The 20876-nt window shown below is 46.6% G+C and overlaps 1 protein-coding gene across 1 annotated transcript in view; it reads left to right on the forward strand.

The window, feature by feature from the left end:
• Positions 1-20876, forward strand: part of SAP30 (Sin3A associated protein 30) — a 248790-nt gene that overhangs the window by 50110 nt on the left and 177804 nt on the right. Inside the window, exon 2 of the mRNA XM_069631420.1 lies at positions 6420-6545. Within this exon, the coding sequence (XP_069487521.1) occupies positions 6420-6545 (126 nt within the window). The remainder of the gene's footprint in view (positions 1-6419; positions 6546-20876) is intronic.

Below are 20876 nucleotides of genomic sequence, written 5' to 3' on the forward strand. Positions count from 1 at the left end.
TGCGTTTATTAAATTCGAAATATAACCTAAGCATTGCATTAATTTCAAACAAAAAATATATATATATATTTAAGCCATAATCAATCTGATGTATTTGGGCGTAGATTCTACACATTAAGTTTTTAGGTTTGGGTAAATCGAACACAATTAATGTGAGGCACGACATTTAGGATCCAAGATATAGCACCTGTTGTTGCCGTGGAATGGCAAGTGAGGAAGGACTAGCGCTACCTTAGCAACGTCAGTGCAAACAGAAAAATAGTGAAATACACATGGTGCCTGCAGCAAAACGTTGCTGACGCGCGTAGAACACACATTGGCTTTTGAGGTAAGCCCTTACTCAGAGCTGCCTAATTGTATGCTTATAGAAGCGTGACCATTGATCTGGAATGTGGAATTGTTTATCGTTCATACCGATCGTATAATATTCTGAAAATCAGGATAAGATGCGTTTGGGTACAGTTGTATGTTGTACTTTTTATTTTGAAGACCGCACGTGCATACATAGAAATGAGCAATATGAGAGTGCAATCTTCACTGTCAAAGTAGTGCGCTCGGCCTAAAAAGAAAGATCAATATAAATGAATAAGACTATTGTGAAAGCGTGGCGCACCAATGCTATGACAAAAAAAACGCTGTTTTCAATGAAACACAGTACCCTTTTTTTCTGTGATATTTATGTCTGTTTAAAGTATTAACATCACAATGAAACAGATGTGGCAGACTTATTTAAACAGAATGCCATTTGCTAAGCCAGTAATGGCATAAGTGCGATAATCTGAATAAATATGACCATCATCTGGGCACAGAACCCATTGCCCTCAATACATTTTTGAATGACATTGAATTGTTCCCCAGGTGGGATTTAACCCTTTATAACCGTGCAACCAACTTGTATGACCACAGACAGACTTACCAGAAATACAAGCAAACATTGGTAAGAAAATCACTTTTCCATTCAGTAAAGCGATATTATGAGATAACACGTATACAAGTTGTCTAAAACTCACTAACGTATACATTTTTGGTTTATCTTTCCCAAATACTGGTCTTTCTTTTGATTTGTTCATTTCCCAAACACCCACCTGCCCCTACCCCCCTTTTCTCAGTGGCAATTAACAACCTGGTTATTTTTAGATTTTTTTTTTAATTATATGTATTTGTTTGGTACAATATTACTGTTTGTTTTTGTCTTTGTTTTTGTACGTGTCAATGTTTGAAAATATACAAATGATTGATGAAACTTAAAATAGCCCTGATTGAAAAAGGCATAGTAATTGCCGAAACACGTCCTCATACAAGGGCCTTCATGTTATATTAAAAAAACACCAAGACTTTCACAACTTTTGTGCTGGAAATTTTTCTTTACTATAGTGGCGCTGCTAAAGATGTGAAGGCTTTTCATTTTTCTTGAACTGCTTCAACCTTCACACTCAGTTCTGTGGCTAGGTCTTTTGTTTTTGTTTCCCCGAGGTTCCTTCTCAAAAGAACAGCGACTGTTACAGCCCAATCAAGCCATCTTCATTCAGAGACGCTACCTGGGTCTTCGATTAGAGGTTATGTTAGGGGCATAGGATAGCCACCAAGCACCAAATTGGCCACCTTTGCTTAGTCTTAATTTTGTGATTCGAATATGATTAAAGTGCCATCAAAATAACTGCTAGTCATGGTTTAATTAAAATGTTGAATTTAATTAGGGTTTCAGTTTTGTTTGGATCTTCAGAAACGTGTGGGTTTGCCTCGGTTCTCGTCATGTGCTTCCTTGGGTAGAGATCCTATTCTCACTAGGATGGAGTGGTCGGCAGCTACAAGAATGCTTCTTCCACTTACTTTCCCTTCTAGCTGCCTCTTCTCCTGTACACTGGGTGGATCCTTGGATGGGCTGGCCCTCACGACAACCTATTTCAATTGACTGTTGGATGTGGCCTAACTCTCCACATGTGCCATATAGCCTTGGGTACGTTCCAAATTCTTATGCATTCAGCACTAATGCAGATTTATTTGGAAGATCTATTTGGAAGACCTCATCGAGTAGCTATTACTGGTTCATAAATCCTTCTATCCCCACAATCCTATTCTCACAGACTTGCCAGTATCACAGTGACGAAACCAGTTACTCCTTTGAGTCGCCTCATCCTTCTCCACCACCTCCTCTGCGCAAAGCAGACTCCATTACGTCTTATGAGGTTTCACATCACATGGGCTCTTCCTTCCAGAGAAGGTGATGTTGCTCTTAATAGAAGGGGAAGGTGAGTTAACCTTACCTGGGTGGCCATTTCATTACCGCATTATGGGTTTACCAGTGTTTCTGACCTTCCTACTCAACCCTTGGCAGAACCATGGGTACCAAAATGGTCTCTTTCTATAAATGCTTCAGTGCAAACTGCTATAGCCTTAAAAATAAATGTGCTCGTTTAGCTTTAGTTTGGACTAAGCCTCATTCCATTCAACCTACCAATAAACAAATGTACCCCTTGGTACCAGTGAAGTTCAGCTGAGCAAGGATTGTCTGACCACCTGCCCCCAACCACCCTTTGTTGTGGCTGCTACTGCCCTTTATTCAAAGTCCTCTTCTTCAGCTGTCTCTTCTACTGCAATCCTATTCAAGACTGACTCTGTGCTGTAAACCTTTTGGCAAAAAGGTATACACCACCTCAGCGTTGCATCTTGGGCAAGCTAACACGGATTCTCTTGTTGGTTATGGCAAATCAAAAGGTATGGCATGAACTGACTTGTTGAAAAGATTTTGCAAGCAGACAAGTTAGATCAGTTTAGAGCGAACCAGACTCATGCTAAAATTATTGCCCAGGATGTTTTAGTTGGAGACGCATCATGCCATTACTGTGGTTAAGGTGCATCTCTCTGGGAGCAGAAAGGCCTGGCTTCATGCCATAAAATGTACAAAGGAGGTACCAGATAAAGTGCTTGACTTTCCATATGATGGTGTGAATTTGTTTTACACTTTAACAGTTGATGAGTTGGTTAGGAAGAAAGCAAGTATCACTTAAAGTCGGGTATGTTGGTATGAGCCATGCCTCAGTCAACCCTTTTCATCAAGACTTTTATGCACGAAAATGTTCAGGGTTTTGTAGATGCTGAGAACCGAAGGCCAGACATCCTGACAGAGCACCAAGTCAGCACAGAGAATAGAGGCAGAGAAACAAACACAAGGGTGTTCTTCTCACAGGCTGGTGGGCTGGGGGTCATTGGACCCTTACTGTCTGGGCCTGTAGAATCGTAACTATGTCCTTTTAGTGGTAAGTCGGGGCTTTCGCCAGTCTATTCTTCCTTCTCCTCCTACTCGTTCTCCAGTTGTACTGATTGGATCACCTGTTCTTCTTGAATAGATCAAGCACGTTCCTCCTTCGGAGAGGGGTGCAGGTTACTGTTAGTCTTCTTACGGTACCAGAACCCAACCAAGCCAGCATGGTCACCATTCTCGACTTTTCAGGCACTTTACCTCTGTTCAGTATGTTGATCATGCCAGGGGAGATGTAGTTGCCACTCTGGCAAGGGGAATGTATTGTGTGCAGTAGATCTGAAGGGTGTATATCATCAGACTAGTTTGGCCTCAATGTTGATGCTTTCTTTGCTTTTAGTGTGAAAGCTCCATTTCAGGTAATACATCTGTTTTGAGGTTAGAACGCTGTACCATGAGTGTTGACCAAGATAATGATGATGATGATGGTAATAACGGGGACATCTTTGCCCTTCTAGGCATCCCTGTATACCCCTACATGGACCACTGGTTGGTCAGGGTTCAATCCCCTCAGGAAGCCAGGCTTTTGTTACAGCTACTCCTGGATCTTCCCTTTGCCTTAGGCCTTCCAGTTAGCGAGGAGAAGTAGTCTTTGACAGCTACTCAAGATCTGATGTTTATAGGTTTCTGCTGGAACCCTGCCTTGGCCAGGGCCTTCCCCATGATGGACAGGATTTTGGATATTCTGACTACAGCTTCTTTGTTTCTAAACCACTCCTCAATTTCAGCATGGTGGTTGCTGAGGCTCCTGGGCCCTATGGCATCATGTGTATCAGTGATCCGCCTGTTATTGCAGAAGATGCCCCAAGCTTTGCTGTTCTTTGGATTGTTCTGGTCCCATGCTTCTAATCTCCAGTCCAAAATCTTGCAGCTGATGTCGAGACCTATGACCTAATGTGGTGTTCCTTTAGAAGCAATCTGACGGTCAGAATTTCTTTGAGGAACCGCTCCCATCAGTGACCACTAAGACCAACTCTTTTCTGCTAGAATGGGAGGCTGGGAGCCTTGCTGGGGATTTATGGTTCCCTCAGGTAAGAAAAAGGTTACATGAATGTTCAGACGCTACAGGCAATTTTCACATGGTCAGGGTGTGGTGGTCAGAATACTCTTGGACAATTAATGTTTTATGTAAACAAACTGGGTAGGATATAGTCTCCACCTGTAGTGTTTTCAGGCAGTGGGATTGGCAGAGAATCGAAGTTTCTCCTAGAATTCCACCCTCCATGCATATAGAAGAAAGCAGTGGACTCATTGAGCCACCTGGCTGCCGCATATCATGAATGCTAGTTCCACAAAGGTCACAGCAGACATCCAACACTGCAGGACTACTCTAGTGGAACTTAGTGTCTCATCTCAACAAGAAGTGCCTCCATTATGCTTCTTGAGGCGGCCAAGTCCGGGCTCTCTAGGAGACACACTGGAAATTGATCAATGGCTGTTTCCCCACCTGCATTCACAAACTATTGAGAGGTTTCACCAGACTGGGCATTGTTTCGTCAACTTTCTAGCCCCTTGGTGGCCAACCAGGTTCTGTTTTTCTGACCTGATGTCTCCTCTTATGCAGAAAGGGGGACTCTTACATCTGTCCCACTCAATCATTGTCCTTAACGAACTAGTTCCTGAGGAACTGACTTTAGGTCACCAATGTCTTTCTGGAAAGAATGTGCCAGTTATCTGGGGATCAAAGAAAGACATTACGTGTGCTTGGTACAAGAGCAGTTGTACCAGGTTCTGCTACTGGGCTCTTGAGAAGGGGAAAATCCTCTTTGTTCTCTAGATGAAGTGTTTTCCTTTTATTTCACAATGAGCATCCTTTTGTCTGCTATAAGGGTATACAACCATTTGGAAGCTGTTTCCCACTCTAATCCTGTCGTTATGCTGCATTTTGACTGGCATAATGATTGTTTCCTCTAGAAAACTAGTTAATCTTCAAAGGGCTTCTAATATAGTTCTTTCAATCATCTCTCGAAGACTGTTTTAACCAATGGCCACTGCGGATATTAAGCTGGTCGCAATCTACTCAGTACACTGTTTAGGAGAATTGAAGGCTCTTTCCGTTGGGCAAGCCAGTTGGCTTTACACATGCATCCCTATTTTTCCCTTAAGTAAGTAGCATCAGAGTGCCATATAATCCATTAAATAATTCTACCTATTTTTTCCACCGGACTCCTTCATCTGAGGCAGAAAGGGTTGTGTTTCCTGATGTTTGCAGGAATCTGAAGGGTTACTTGTATACTACCGAGCCTTTTCAGGCCTGTGACAGATGATTGATCACCTTTTGGGGTCAACCAGGGTTGTCTGGTTTCTAAAGCCTCCAATGCCCATTGGCTGGCCTCTTGTATTCTTGAAAGTTCTCCTGTTCAGAAACAATGTCCTTTTGAAGGGGTTCATGCAGTTTATGCCAAGACCACAAGGGTGGCTTTCCAATTGCATGATCTTTGGGACATCATTTGCTATTTGAGACTCGCCAACTGCTTTTTGCGAACATTAGTCTGAATTGAAGTTGTTCTGGAGAATTTGTTAGGATAAACCAGTTTGAGGATTATTCTCCCTTATGAGTTCAGTGCTTTGGCATCCCTCACAAATATGGAGGAAAGTTACTCAATGTAGTGACTACTCCTCCATAGTTTCTTTCCTGCATATGACACTGACCTTCCCCTCAACATCGTAGCCATCAGTCAGGTGTATGTGAATGGAAAATGATTGGGGTACGAAGCCTTCTGTGGAGCTTGGGGGGAAGCAGCCAAGCTCATGCATGTGCCCTGCATCACTAAAATGAGGGTGCCTAAATTGTGCTACAAAATAAATGTTCCGTTCTTGCCCCCATAGTATAGAATTTACCAGAAATATGGAGGAAAGGGGACTATGGACAAAAATTACAACAGTCCCTGCGGTGAGTATCTTTATTCAGGTCTTTTTCATTTTCTATTTATTTAGTTGACTATCTTTTGCTGTTAATTAACTATCACAATTAGATTGGAGGTAATCGACTTTTGAATTGGGCTGTAGTTGAACAAAGAGACTTTATCTTAACTTGCTGCTTTCCCAATTGACCAAACTCATTTCTGGTCCAATGTGTTTTAACTGTGTACTTTGGAGACTAGATGACTGTCTTTTTTTTAATAGTAAGCTGAACTTTTTTTTAATTTTCCTATTTAAGGCAAGGCATCTTTACATTTGTGATTTTCATAAAAATGTAATTCAGACGGTTCGGAATAGAAGAAAAAGGAAAGGCAGTGACGACGATGAAGGAGACTCTCCTCTGCACGACATTGACACTCCAGAGGTAGACCTTTTTTTTAAAATATGCATTCTTGCCGCCCATGCTATTCCTATCATGTTTGTACAATTTCATTTTTGTCGTTTGAATGTGCTTTTACCTAATTCAACTAGCATGGAGAAGAAGAAGGTGGCTAAGCCTTTTTGATTAGGTTCAGGTAAGACTAGCTTAAGTATCGCCTAAAAAGAAATTGATGACAAAACAGTGGCTAAGCCTTTTTGATTAGGTTCAGGTAAGACTAGCTTAAGTATCGCCTAAAAAGAAATTGATGACAAAACAGTCCCAAATAAATGTCATCTTTCCATCAGTCTTCGTCATCGGATGTGAGCTTGCATAATTCCATCCAATTTAAGGCATGCCTTTTTGTAGTTTCTCTAGGGTAGTGATTAACATCTTTTTTCCAAACTTTAGTTTATCATATTAATTCAATACACTAGAATAATCATAATAAAGGCACTACAAATTAAGTAGACCTACACCAGTTAAATCAAGAAAGATGCAAAGTAACAAATTTAAGGTAGCCATCTAGTTTTGGCACATCCATAAGGTGTATATATTGTATCTTAGAATTCATCAATAGATCCAGCGGCAGCTCTAAATATCCCCTCACCCCCGAAAGCACTGTGTGTTACAAATCGCCAATATACATCTCCGTATCATAACCGTGGCCAGTCTTTCAGTAGTGCCAGTTTAGACCGCATGTGTTCCTGATCTGCAACATATTTCTGTATTGAAGGAGGTGGAGGTTAGGGCGGACAACTTTACCATGGCAATGGTATCCCAGATTGTTGGCCACCATCTAGCTAGTATGGACCTTACTTGGATTTCCAGGCCTGTGCCATCGTCTGAGCTGCATTTAGTTAATGTGTAATGAAGGTTGCTGTGTGAACTGGCAGAGAGTAAATACCCTCACAGTGGCCAGCCGGTACCACCACTAATGGATCCATTTATTTTATTTTAAAATGTATTTATTGAGCAGAGAATGAAATGTGATGGTATCAATACAAACATTGTAATCGCAAGTACAGCATCGTTCTCTCTGCATTTTATAATAACCACCAGACTACAAACAGGAATAGGAAGGAACTAAAAATAAGGGGGGAGGTAAAAACAAAACTTCATACATATACTGTAGTAGGCACAAGGTAATTTCAGGTTGCATGAACCTTGAAGGCTTTTCATGTTAGGAGGGGCTGAGCCGTGAGTGGGAGTGGGGCAGCTCCATTAGTCTAGGCAAGAGCAGGAGAGCAGCGTATGTTCTTCTAGCTCATAGAAGAGGGCACAATGTTGTAGTTAGTTTGAGGGTTTCCTGGGGGCTTATCATCCGAAGGGTGAAAAACATCATAGACTAAGGATTTCCAGGCTTCAAAGTTTGTCACAGGGTCGCCTTCATGTGAGTGTAATGCCGCGGCCCATGCTTTTCTTTCAGCCTCGCACCAGGTGGCAAACCCGTGTAACCACAGTTGAAACTCATGTAACCACAGTTGAAACTGGGGGCATTTTTAAGGATTTCCAGGACATGGCAATCATCCTCTTCGCAAGTCTGGTTACATGTTTGTTTACTTTGTCTAGAGTATGTTCCCAGCAAACATTCCATCAGGGACCACATTGGACGACCCCTGCTGCTTTCCAGGTCTGTGAAATACAGTGCTCGAAGGACTGGACTAAAGCACAATTCCAAAACATATGTATCAAATTTGCATCGTCCCGATGGCACCAGGGGCAGGTGGGTTGTGTGTTTTTATTAAATCTGGCGACCCTGCTAGGGGTCATATATGTGCTGTGGACGACGTTAATCTGCAGTAGCCTAAATCTGGCATTACGGATACTTTTTTTTTAGGAAAACCAAGCACCCGTTCCCATTGCTAGTCACTAATTGTCACCTGTGTCCTTATCCCGTTTCAATTTCAGGACATGGTTTCTAGTGCTAGTGTACTCAAGCATGTGACTGTATAATCTCGACACCTGTAGCCAGCCATCTTCTAAAATGTACATCAGGGCCAAGAATGTTGACTCCCCTGGTTCCTCGGGCCACCCCGTCCACCTGTGTCTCGCTACCCCTTTCACTTTCATATATCTGAATAATTGACCCTTGGGTATGCCGGTTTGCTTGAGCTGGTGCTGCGGGTTCTCGAAATGTACCATTATCATATTAATCTCCCCAGGTGTATATGCCATAATCATCCCATCGCCGGGAGCGCTCAAATCTTCCCAGTTCATGCACGGGTCGGCCATGCACGGGTCGGCCACAATTAGCACATTGGGAGAGTAGGGGCATGGTGCCCCAGGCACCTTCAGGGTCCTAGACCAAACCGATATACCTAATTTTACAAGTAGGAGTGCGGATTGCATTCCGACCTCCGGGAGCCACAATACGTCTTTAAGCTTAGCAGGTGCCACTAACTGCTGTAACATCATAGATTCTAGGTAAGGATCATCGGTTAGCCATTTCACAACAAAACTCAGTTGGGAGGCCAGATAATACAACTCTAATCTGGGCAGTTGTAGGGTAGGTACAACACGGCAAGAGCATGTCTTTGGCGGCCTGGGCCCCAGACAAAGTCTCTGATTTTAGTGTTTCCAAGAGGCGAATGAAGGCTGTCCTTGTATATTAGTGGATGTTCTAAAATGGTAAAGGAATCTAGGGATGACAATCATTTTAACTATGGCGATTCTGCCCATAATTGAGAGTGGCAACCATGACCAGAAGAACATGGATTTCCTGAGATTCTCAATTTCTTTAAGCGTGTTACATGTCTGTATTACATCTGGGGTATGTGTGATCTGAACACCCAGATATCTGAAAGATGGTGTCTCCCAAGGAAGGCCCAGGTCAGGTAGGGCTGTTATGTCCATCCCGCAGAGTCCGCCCAGTGGGAAGAATCAAGATTTCTGTCTATTGAAAGAGATTCCGGATAGTTCCGCAAACCTGTCCAAGACGTCAAGCATCATGAGGAGGTTGTGATGTGGCTCACACAAATGAAGGAGTGCATCATCTGCGTAGAGTGACACCAATTGTCTGAACACACCAGTCTATATACCCGCGTCCAGGTATTCCTGACGCAGAAATGCAGCCAGTGGTTCCATTGCCAATATATATTGCGTGGGCGAGAGTGGGCAGCCCTGATGGGTGCCTCGACATATGTTCCATACCTCAGAGATTTGACGGCCCGATTTTCACCTGTGCTGTTGGCAAAGTGTATAATAGCTCTACCCACCGGATGAAGCTTGCCTCCAGACCAAAGCTCCGTAGAGAGGCCAGTTACCACTCCCAATACACTGAATCAAAAGCTTTAATGGCATCTGAGGACACCACCACGTATGGCTCCTCACTGTCGTTTGTCTGGTCTACAATATGTTGTAACCTGCGGAGATTCAGTGTGGTGTTGCGGCCTGGCACAAAGCCAGTTTGGTCTGTGTGTATTAGGGATGAAATGTGTACAAAAAGTAGCATTGCCAGATAAGTAGTTTAATGTCGTAGTTTAGCATAGCTAGATGACTGTATGAATCGCACTTATACATTGGTTCCCCAGGCTTGGGAATGGGGATCACCAAGGTTTCCCTCATGCTGACTGGTGAATTATAAGTTACTCACTGTAGTGACTAACGTACTCTTAGTTCATAGTGCCCTTTCCTCCATACTATGTGGGTGTCCCTTCCAAGGGACGGGAGACAGAACCTTTTTCACCAGAAAAAACCTTCTTCCCCTTTAAATTTAGAGGCGCACAGGGACGTGGCCCAGGGCAGATGCGATGCCCTGACTCCGGCACCTCACCTCAGTCCCCATTGACGTGTCAACAATAGATATAACATTGCCTAATGACACCAGTATTATTGGGGGGGTTGATGGGATGTATGAAGGAAAGGGGACTATGGACGAAGAGTACGTTAGTCACTACGATGAGTAATTTATAATTACTCTTACGTCCCATCCCCTTTCCTCCATACCGTATGGGTGATTACAACTGATTTTAGCCCCAGGGTGGCGAGGAGCGCTCCATAAGCAAATAGGCTCCTGAGAACCTCCTGTCCGAAAGCTGCATCAGATCTGAAGCCGGCATCCAAACAGTAATGCTTGCAGAAAGCCGAGGGAGAGGCCCAAGTGGCTGCCCTGCTTATGACTTGCCAAGGGACAAGGCGCTGGAATCCGATGGCCGTTGCCTTGGCCCTGACTGCATGGGCGTGCATGTTGGCCAGGAGCGGCCTGTGCTGGCCCTCGTATGCTTCCTTGATGGTGGAGACCATCCTGCGGGATATGGAGGCCTTAGAGGCCTGCCTGGCCTCGAGCTTCCGAAAGTGAGAAACAGACTGTCCGACTTGTGGAAGCCCTTGGTCCTGTCCCAGTAGAATTTTGGGGCACGCCTGACATCCAGGCAGTGCAGCACTCTGTGCTTCATCCTAAGGATCAGGAAAGAATGTAGGAAGGACTACGTCTTTGTTCAAGTTAAATGCAGATGGAACCTTGGGCAGAAATGCCGGGTGCGTCTGCATGACTACCTTGTCTTTGTGAAAGTTGGTATATGGTTCAGAGGCGACGAAAACCTGGATTTCGCTGACTCTGCGAGCCGAGGTAAGACCAACTAGTAAGGCTGCCTTGATGGTGACCAGCCTAATGTCCACGGATGCCATTGGCTCAAATGGTTTGGGCGGCAGTGCGCCCAAGACTATGTTAAGGTCCCACACAGGGTGCCGTCTCCTGACGGGTGGGTAGAACCTAGCGAGACCAGTCAGATTTTTCGTGACTATAGGGTTGGAGGAGGAAAAGATGCCCTCCGACGAGTTCCTGTAAACCCCAATAGCTGCAATGTATGTGTGGCAGGTGTCCACCTGTACGCATGAATGAGCGAGGTGCGCCGAAAAATAGAGCACGCCATCCAAACTGTAGGCCAAGGGTTTGATTACCTTGGAGGCTGCCCAGTGGCAGAATCTGGTCCATTGGATTTTGTACTGGGCCCTGGTGGCCTTGCTCCTGGTGCCCTGTATGATCTTGCGATTGGCCTGTGATAGCTAAGGTGCCGAAGCGTTACCTGCTCAGGTACCACGCTGTGAGGGCTTGTTTCCCTGGAGCGAGGTAGATGATTCTGCCCCCCCTTTTGTGCCAGAAGATGGGCTGGGCCTGTCGGAAGGTGTATGGGGGACACCTCAGAGAGGCTGAGTAGTTCCGAAAACCATGGCCTGGCCGGTCACCATGGAGCTATCAGAATGATGAGGAGTCGATGAGACTACTTGATCATGCAAATTACTCTGTGGATCATGGGGGTAGGCGGAAAGGCATAGGCTTTCATGCTGGTCCACTGGAGATAAAATCCGTCGCCCAGAGGGCCGGGGCCCTGACCCTGCCAGGATGCGAACAGGGGACACTTCTTGTTGTGCCAGGTGGCAGAGATGCACTTGGGGGTGACCCCACTTGTTGAAGATCTCCTGAATAATGAGGTAGTTTGGCTGCCACTCGTAATTGTCAGCTCCTAGCCTGCTGAGCCTGTCCGCCTCCAGGTTGGATTCCCCCGGGAGGTGGACTGCCAAGAGGTAACTTTCGTTTTCCAAGGCCCATTCCCACATGCTGATCGCCAGTCTGCACAGAGGAGGGGGATCTGGTGCCTCCCTGCTTGTTGACGTAGTACATGCTGGTCGAGTTGTGTGTCTGGATGAGGACAACCTTGCCCTTGAAGTGGTAGGAGTACTCTGAGCACTAGCCAGATGGCGTTCAGCTCCAACCAATTGATGTGTATTCCTGCTCCTGTCTGGTCCAGGTGCCATGGACCGAGAGATCGTCCAGGGTGGCTCCCCAGCCCTCGAGCGAGGAGTCTGTGGTGATGGTGGCCTGCGAAGAGGGCGGCCGAAAGGGCTTGCCCGTCCGTAGATTGCAGTCCATGGACCACCAAGTTGGGTCTGGGTGGAGAGCTGGAGGAACGTTAATAGTCTTGGATTGCGAGCCCCGCTCCAGATTCCATGAGGCCGCCAAGTTCAGCTTAATCCTTCTCATCCTTCATCTCGTGTGCGGCACGGCTAGCAGAACCGCCACTAGTAGACTCAGGAGATGTTGGTACCACCATGCCGAGGTCACCTCTGCTGAGGAAGTAGGCAGTGGCCCTCTTGATGGCTGAGATCTTGTCTTCTGACGGGAAAACCCTCTCGGTGCACATGTCCCAATTGATTTCCAGGAATGTCAGATTCTGCGTAGGGAGCAGCTGTGACTACTTGAGGTTGAGCGAGAAGCCCAGGTCGTGCATTGTTCATAAGGGCATGGGAAGAGTGGTGAACCGCTTCCGGAGATGTAGCCCTGATGAGCCAGTCGTCGAGGTATGGGTAGATGTGGAGGCCCTGCGCTCTGAGGAGGGCCGCTACCTCGTTCATGAGTCTGGTAAAGACCTTGGGGGCCAAGTTGAGGCCAAACGGAAGGACTTTGTATTAGAAATGGTAGCCCATGATTCTGAACCGTAGGAAAGAACAATGGGGCTGCCAAATTGGGACGTGTAGGTATGCGTCCTTCAGGTCCAGGGAGCACATCCAGTCTCCCTTGTCCAATGTCTCTGCTATAAAAGCTGGCGTAACCATCTTGAATTTATGCACGGGCAAGGAGAGGTTGAGGGTGGAAAGGTCCAGCACAACTCTCAGGCCCGCCTGGTGGTTCTTCTGAATGGCGCAAATCCTGGAATAGAAGCCGAAGCCTCGCTGAGATGCTCGAACTTCCTCCACTGCCTGGCTCTCCTAGCGACCGAGTCTCTGCCAAAAGAGTTGCTGTCCCCTGTGGGAGTGGAGGGAAGAGAGGCTGGGATAGGAAGGCGGTACCCAGTGGATACTACGGAGAGAATGCAGGGTTCCGTGAAATTCTCTCACCAGAATTGTGCATGGAGAGCAAGCCTGCCCCTCACCGGAGAAACATGGACACGAAAGGGCATGTCATGCCTTCTTTCACTGTGAGGCTGAGGGGGAATGGCAAAAGCCCTTACTACCCCCAACCCCTCTTTTCGTTTGCGCCGGTTCTGAGACGGCGAGCGGTCCGGCTGCCTGGATCTGCGTTCCTGGAAGCCGCAAAACCCTCCATATGTACGACCCTTCTCTGTGCGCTGCTGAGATTGGGTGTATGATTTGGCCGTGGTCTTAGTATGAATGGATAAAGACTTTGCCGTTTGTGAGCTGTTCTTCTTCTTGTCTAGCTCTTCGTCTGTAGAGGAGTAGAAGAGGCCCCCGTCCCCCCCTCGAACAGTAGATCTAGAATGTGCTCCTGGACCTCCGGGTTGAACTTCCTTGCCCGGAGCCAGGCTGTTCTCCTCATTTCTGTGGCAATGCAGATGGCACGGCCTGAGGTATCGATATGCGCCACTGTGGATTCCATGACGTCCTGTGTCACAAGCTTAGCTTCAGCTAGCTCCACCTTAAAGTGAGATTGGCATTGGGTGGGGAGTTCCGGGAGGAAGTCCGCAATTTCCCTCCATAACCGTTCTTTGGCGGCCACCAGCATGGCATCTGAGTTGGCCTGACGCGGGTGCAAGGAGGCGTTAGAGTAGATCTTCTTGCCGTACGCCTCAACATCTTTTCCTCCTTGCCTAGCTTTGCCGCAGAGGAGGAGGCTGAGTGATGCCGCAGCGATTGCTGAGGATTGTCGAGAGCAAGAGTTTATCCCCCTCCATCTGCCTGTACTTGGCGTCGGTTGACCGGCTGGACTGAGTTAGGCTTGAGCCAACCCTGCTTGGCCAGGGAGACTGCATTGGTTTGCAGTGGAATCCCTGTGTTGGCAGAGGGGCGTCTTGTGAGGACTTCAACCAGAACCCCCTCTGCCGGCTGTTCGACCTCTGGTTGGGGGAGGTCCAGGTACACCGCCAGGCCAGCAAGATGTTCATGGAATGCCCTGGCTGAGGATGGCGTGTCCTGATCCTTCTCCTCGTCCGTATCCTGCGGATCTTGTGGAGGAGGAGGGGTTTGATGCTCTCTTCTAGCCATGTAGCATAGTTCTAGGGTAATACACCACTAGCCCACTAGTGGTGTATTACCGCTAGTGGGCTAGTTGTAAACCAATAGCCCACTTAAACAAATGGTTCACTCCACAACTTAAAGACCTCCGCACCCTAAAGAATAAAAGTGAAACTAATTGGAGACTTTGCCCTTCTAGCGAGAACAAAGCCAAATTAACCTCACTTTCCTCACACTACAAGAAGGAAATCTGCCAGGCAAAACGCAATTCATACGACAAGCGTATTGCTAACTCAAATTCAAGTATGAAAGAACTCTTTTGCATACTCAAAGAATTATAGTCCCCAATTATTATTCCTGATGTCTGCACTAAGGACAAATCCTGGTGTACAGACATCCAACATGCCTTAGCGAATAAAATTGACACATTCCAGAATAAAATTCAACAAAAAAAAAGTTCTGAACTTAACACCACTCGCCCAACACTCTCCTGCCTAACGAGTTACCATCGACTCACAATACTACCTTCCATTTTTCTAAAATGTCTACCCTAGAGGTGGAAAAAAATCATTCTATCTTTGAAACCCTCGAACTGTAAAGGTGATATTTGCCCAGCACAGCTAATAAAAGATGCTGCCAGAGAACTCTCCCCATTCATGACTAAACTGATAAATGCCTCATTTGCTACAGGTACCATACCTGCTAACCATAAACAATCCTGGGTGCTACCCCTCCTCAAAAAACAGACACTAGATCCTCTTATTCCCACGAACTACGGGCCCATTACCACAGTCCCGTTTCTACTAAAAATATTGGATAAAGCCGCTTACATTCAAATTCAAAAACACTTGGAATTGCATAAACTTCTAGGCAACAGACAATCTGGTTTCCATCCACTACACGGAACAGAGACAGCTCTAATCGACCTAAAGTCCCAAATAGACGAGTTGAGAGACAAAGGAAGAACAGTGCTCTTTCTCCTACTTGACCTCTCTGCCGCATTTGATCTGGTCAACCACATGGTCTTATGCCGGCATCTTGATTCTGCAGCTCACTTCTCCACGGGTGCCATCAAATGGATTGAGTCCTTCCTGAGTGAGAGAACCATGAGAGTATCCTCCCCCTCAGCAGCTGCCGACCCCACACCCATCCTATGCAGTGTTCCCCAAGGGTCCTGCATCTCGCCTACCCTTTACAACATCTTCACTTACCCACTGTTCGACGATCTGGACCAGCTGGGTATCACCTACACTAACTATGCAGATGATACTCAGATTCTCCTCCCACTTTCTGGGGATTACGGTACGGACATGGGTTTAGTGAACAAAGTTTACCTTATCATCCAAGCATGGATGGCCACTCATGGCCTGTGCTTGAACGATGATAAGACTGAACTTATAATTCTGGGTTCGCAGGCTAATATAAAAAAATTAGGCCAAGAATTCTCATCATTCAATATTGACGGCAACACCGTTAAAGTCTCCAAGGAAGTAAAACCCCTTGGATTCTACTTGGACTCCACACTGTCCTTTGATAAACGGGTCAAATCCCTTACCTCTGCCACGGCTTACACCTGCAAATTACTCAGAGCTGGTAAACCGTTCCTCTCGGACAATAGTTGTCTGATCCTGGCTAGAGGTCGAATACTATCCCGAATCGACTACTGCAATGCTCTCTACAGTGGTGCCAACAAATCTACCATTCAAAAGCTCCAAACACTACAGAATAACGCCCTAAGAGCAGCCTTAGGCATAAATGAGAAAACTCGCATCTCTTCCTTGAGACGTCAACATAAATGGCTATCCACATCTAACAAAATATTACTAAAAACGCTTTCCTTGACACATAAAGCCCTTAACAACGCAGCCCCTAGCTACCTCATAGATAAACTCCAGAGAAGAACTTCTCTCAGACCTACTAGAACTGGGAATACTAATTGTCTGACTATTCCAAAATACAAGCTCACCACCATTGGGGGGGGTAACAGCTTTACTGTTAGGGCAACGAAAAGCTGGAACTCATTGCCTCAGGAGCTGAGAGCAGACCAACCTTACCTACATTTCAGGAAAAATTTAATAAAACATATCACTGCTACGGATCCTTGGTCTCCCACCACTCTTAGAGGACTTGCCCACTTCCTTAGTGACTTGGTCATCCTGCAGTAACAGCGGACACCCGTACTAATTTTGACTTCTGCATTAATCTCTGAAGACCTTTGCGCATTGTGATCCACTCGGGAGCCTAGTATCTTACACAGGGCCCCACGTGGTACATTTATCCTCTGTACAATGCCTACTGATAATTTATTTAATCTCTTTGGTTATTCTTTCTTCGTCCTATTTTGTACATTGTATATATCCTGTATTCATGTAAAAAACTGTATATCTTGCTATTATGTAAATACGCAACTATGTACGTCTTGCATCTCCATATTACTTGGCCCTTTTACTCACGAGTCTGGTGCGCTTAACAAATGAATAAACAAACAAACAAACAGGATTTGAAGTTGTACCAGCCGGAGCCTAGAGGAGTCCTCTGGGTCTATTTCTCCTACATCCCTTTCCCATTTAATTCTCAGGCTCGTCAATTCAGGAGTAGCGAAGGATGTGATGGCGTTATAGAGGATGGAGGTGCATTTGGTGGGGATGTACGCTGGTAACATGTTACGTTCTATCGGTGTGTAGTCCGGGACAGTGGCATCTGCAGGTAAATAGGTTTTCAGGGCATGGGTCAATTGCATGTAGTGGTACCGTTCGGTGCCCGGGAGTTGGGAAACTAATCTCATTTGAAGACATGCAATTAAAATCCCATCTTTCAGGATGTCTTCTACTCTCAGAATCCCAGCCCTGACCCAACGCGACCATGGGCCGAGTTTCTCGATTTCCTTTAAGTTACTGTTTTGCCATAAGGGTTGTGCCGCGGTTACTTTATTTTCCCACCCTACAAACACGTGTGCTTGTCTCCAAATAGTAATGACGTGTGCCACAGTTGTTGGTGGAGGGGGTCTCTGGTATATTAGTTTAGTTTAATATTTGTATTGCGCACAGGACCCGGGGGTATCAGGGCGCAAAAGGCAAAAAGAATATTTTCAGCTTGGTTACATTACTGTATGTTCATATACAATACAGAAAATACAGTAAATACAATACAGTAAATAAAATAGTCGAGCTTAATGTACAGTAAGTATTATACATACAAGTGAGGCATGAGATATAAGCAGTAAATGGAAATATGTAAAATATGTACAGTGGTACTGGTCATATGTACAGGAAATGTAAAATGTGCAGAAGTTGGCTGGGAGGTAGGGAGGTGAGGGGAGTTAGATGTCATTTTCCTTGATCCATTTGATATATTTACGCCTGAAGAGTGGGTAGGGTTGGGGAGCTCTTACAGAGGAGGGGAGTGAGTTCCAATGTTGTGCGGCTTGTACTTGGAAACTGGTGCCTCCAGTTTTAGAGCGTTTGTATCTGGGCACTGTGAGGGTATTGGAATTGGCTGATCTGGTGTGTCGATCAGGGGCGTGTCTGGAGAGTCTTATCTATGAGGTAACGCGGCGCCTCGTTATTAAGGCATTTGTGAGTGATCGATGCAAATTTTGTCTTTGAGCGAGAGCCAGTTGTGAGCTCTTCTTAGATTGGATATTTGCTCTTTTTTTAGGGTAGCTCAGTGCTGCTCAGAGCGCGTTATTTTGTAAGATCTGGATTTTGTCTGTGATATATTTATTGGCTCCTAGGTATAAGGCGTTGCAATAAACTAACTTAGATAGAATAAGGGCCCTAGCAAGGGTCTGTGGGTCCGTGTAAGTGTAATGGGTCCGTATGTTGCATGTCCGCCACCTCAGCCCTTATGTGGAGTAGTTCCCGGTTCCCGTGAAGCAGGTCGTTGACCACCGCAACTTGTGAAGCCCACTAATAGGTTTGGAGGCGGGGCACCCCTATGCCGCCCTACCAGATCGATCTTTGGAGTGTGGTCAGTGCTATGCGTGCCTGGCCTCCACCCCATGAGTTCCCTGAGGAGGGTCTCTACCCGGTCAAATTCCGAGTTTGGAATCTTAAGTGGGGCATTCTGCAGGACATAAAGGAATCTTGGAAGGGTCATAATCTTAAAGAGGGCAGCTCTACCCATGAGGGTCTGGGGGAGAAGTTTCCAGTGGTGAACATCATTGACAGACCGGTCTATGATCGGTTGGAGATTGTGCGTTGCATAGCTGGTAAGATCTGCTGTTATTCAAATTCCCAGGTACCGGAAGCCGTGCATCCTGTGGGTTAACCAGCCCTCCACCCTTCACCGGAAAGAAAACTGATTTCCCCCAATTGATTCTTAGCCCACTAAACTCACCGTAACGGATGAGCATCTGTGTTACTATAGGGCAGGCCCGGGTTGGGTCCCCCAGGTATACCAGGAGATCGTCCGCATACAGGGAGGTTCGATCTTCGTGTCCCTCTGGCCATCTAAATCCCGTCCAGGCTGTGCTCTGGCGGAGCCAAAGGGCGAGTGGTTCAATCGCGAGGGCGAAGAGGAGGGGGGAGAGGGGCAGCCCTGCTGCGTACCCCTACCCAGATGAAAGGGCCGGGAGGTCCACCCGTTCACCCTGACCTATGCCTGGATGTTCGTGTAGAGTAGTTTTACCCATCCCAGGAAACCGTCCCCAAACCCCATGCATCTCATGATTTCCCAAAGGCTGTCCCACCGGATCGAGTCGAAGGCCTTTTCAAAATCAATTGCCAAGAGGGCAATTGGTGTGTCAATGATATGAGCATGCTCTAGTGCCAGGTGAAGCCGACACAGATTAATTCGAGTTGACTTGTGTGGCATAAAGCCACATTGGTCCGGGTGGTTCAGAGTGTTAGCAACCGATTGCAGTCAGTTAGCTAAGAGCTTAGCCAGGACCTTGGCTTCACCATTAATTAACGAGATCGGCCTATGGGAAGCGCATCTCCTGGGGTTTATCGGGTTTAGGGATAACTACAATAGTAGCCTTGCACGGGTCTGGTGGGAGGGTGCCCTGTTCACGGGCACCTAACAGCGTTTTGTGGAGGGGGGCGCCATATTCCCGCCTAGTTTTTGCCAGGTTTCGACCGCAAACTCGTTAGGGCCCAGTGTTTTCCCTGTTTGTAGTTGTGCTAGGGCTTCAACAATTTCCGCTTCTGAGAGGTCAGAGTCTAGATCCGCTCTCTGTTGTGCTGACAGTCGGGAGTGTTATATCGTCTGAGATGGGTGCGATCCATGGCATTGCACATGACGTTGTTAAAGTCTCCTCCCAGAAACCACTTATCGGGTTGATGTTTGCCTATGAGGATAGTCAGTTCGTCTAACAGCTCCGGCCCCAGTCCGGGTGGGGAGTATATTGAGACAAAAGCCAATTTCTCACCACGAAGCATTCCTAGGATTAAAACCTAGCAATCCCAAGGGTCCTGTTCTACAATCTGCAAGGCAAATGGGATGAGTTTATGTATAAGAATGAGGGTACCCTTGGATCCCATTGTGTATCCCGCATGAAAAGCGGCCATGTAGTTGGTTCTCTGGAAGAGAGTACAGTGTGATCCTGCTAGATGTGTTTCATTTAGCAGGGCCATGTCGGGGGAGTGTCTACTAAGTAATTGCTTAACCAGGCGTCTCTTGATCGCGGAGCCCATCCCGTTTACGTTCCAGGTGAGCACTTTGAGGGACTTGGGGCGTTCAGTCGATAGCGACTGGGGTTGTGCTGGTGTTATCTAGCATAAATTAGAGTATTGGGCGCATGTCTTGCGGGGGTAGGGTCCCCGTATATGATGATGTGATATAACTCGTGCCAAGAGTGGTGATTGTTAGTTGGGGCTACAGCATGTTCAGACAGCAATCCAAAGAGCCATAGAAACCCTTGAAACCTGCCTGGGTGCAGTGGTCCTAAAGCAACAAAAAAAACCTCCAAACTCACTCCTCCCTATCCCTCCCCTTACTCCACCCCAACACAAAGTACCTTTCGCCCAAACATCTCTGACACTCAAAAGGAGTAGGTTGTCAACTTAAAAATCCCTGATTGAACTAAACTAAAGAGGTTGGGGGGGGTTCCCCAGACGCGAGGGTGGTAGACCTCTGCTTGCCGCACTGTAAGTGTATGGAGCGCCTTATGTAAGTTACTGGGACGTTCTGCGGCGCAGTCCATAGAATGGTTTTGTACCGGTCGGTAGGTTCTGGTCCTTCAGTAGGGATCAGGGCGGTGGTCAGTCCCCGATGTCCGCCGGTCGGTCCGGTAGTAGTGGTGGCTGGTCCGGTGCCTGGCGTTGGTCCGCTGGTGGTCTGGGGTTTCTGCCCCTGTTAACTCGAGGTGCAGACCAGTCTCCCTCTATGTGCTGCTCCGCCCAGCGCCACGCTTCCTTAGGGTTGTTAAAGTGGACTGTTGTACCTTTATGGTAGATTTTGAGCTGAGCAGGGAAAAACAGGCCA

Source organism: Ambystoma mexicanum, chromosome 6q (genome assembly GCF_040938575.1).
Source record: "Ambystoma mexicanum isolate Mex_15411 chromosome 6q, UKY_AmexF1_1, whole genome shotgun sequence".
NCBI lineage: Eukaryota > Metazoa > Chordata > Amphibia > Caudata > Ambystomatidae > Ambystoma > Ambystoma mexicanum.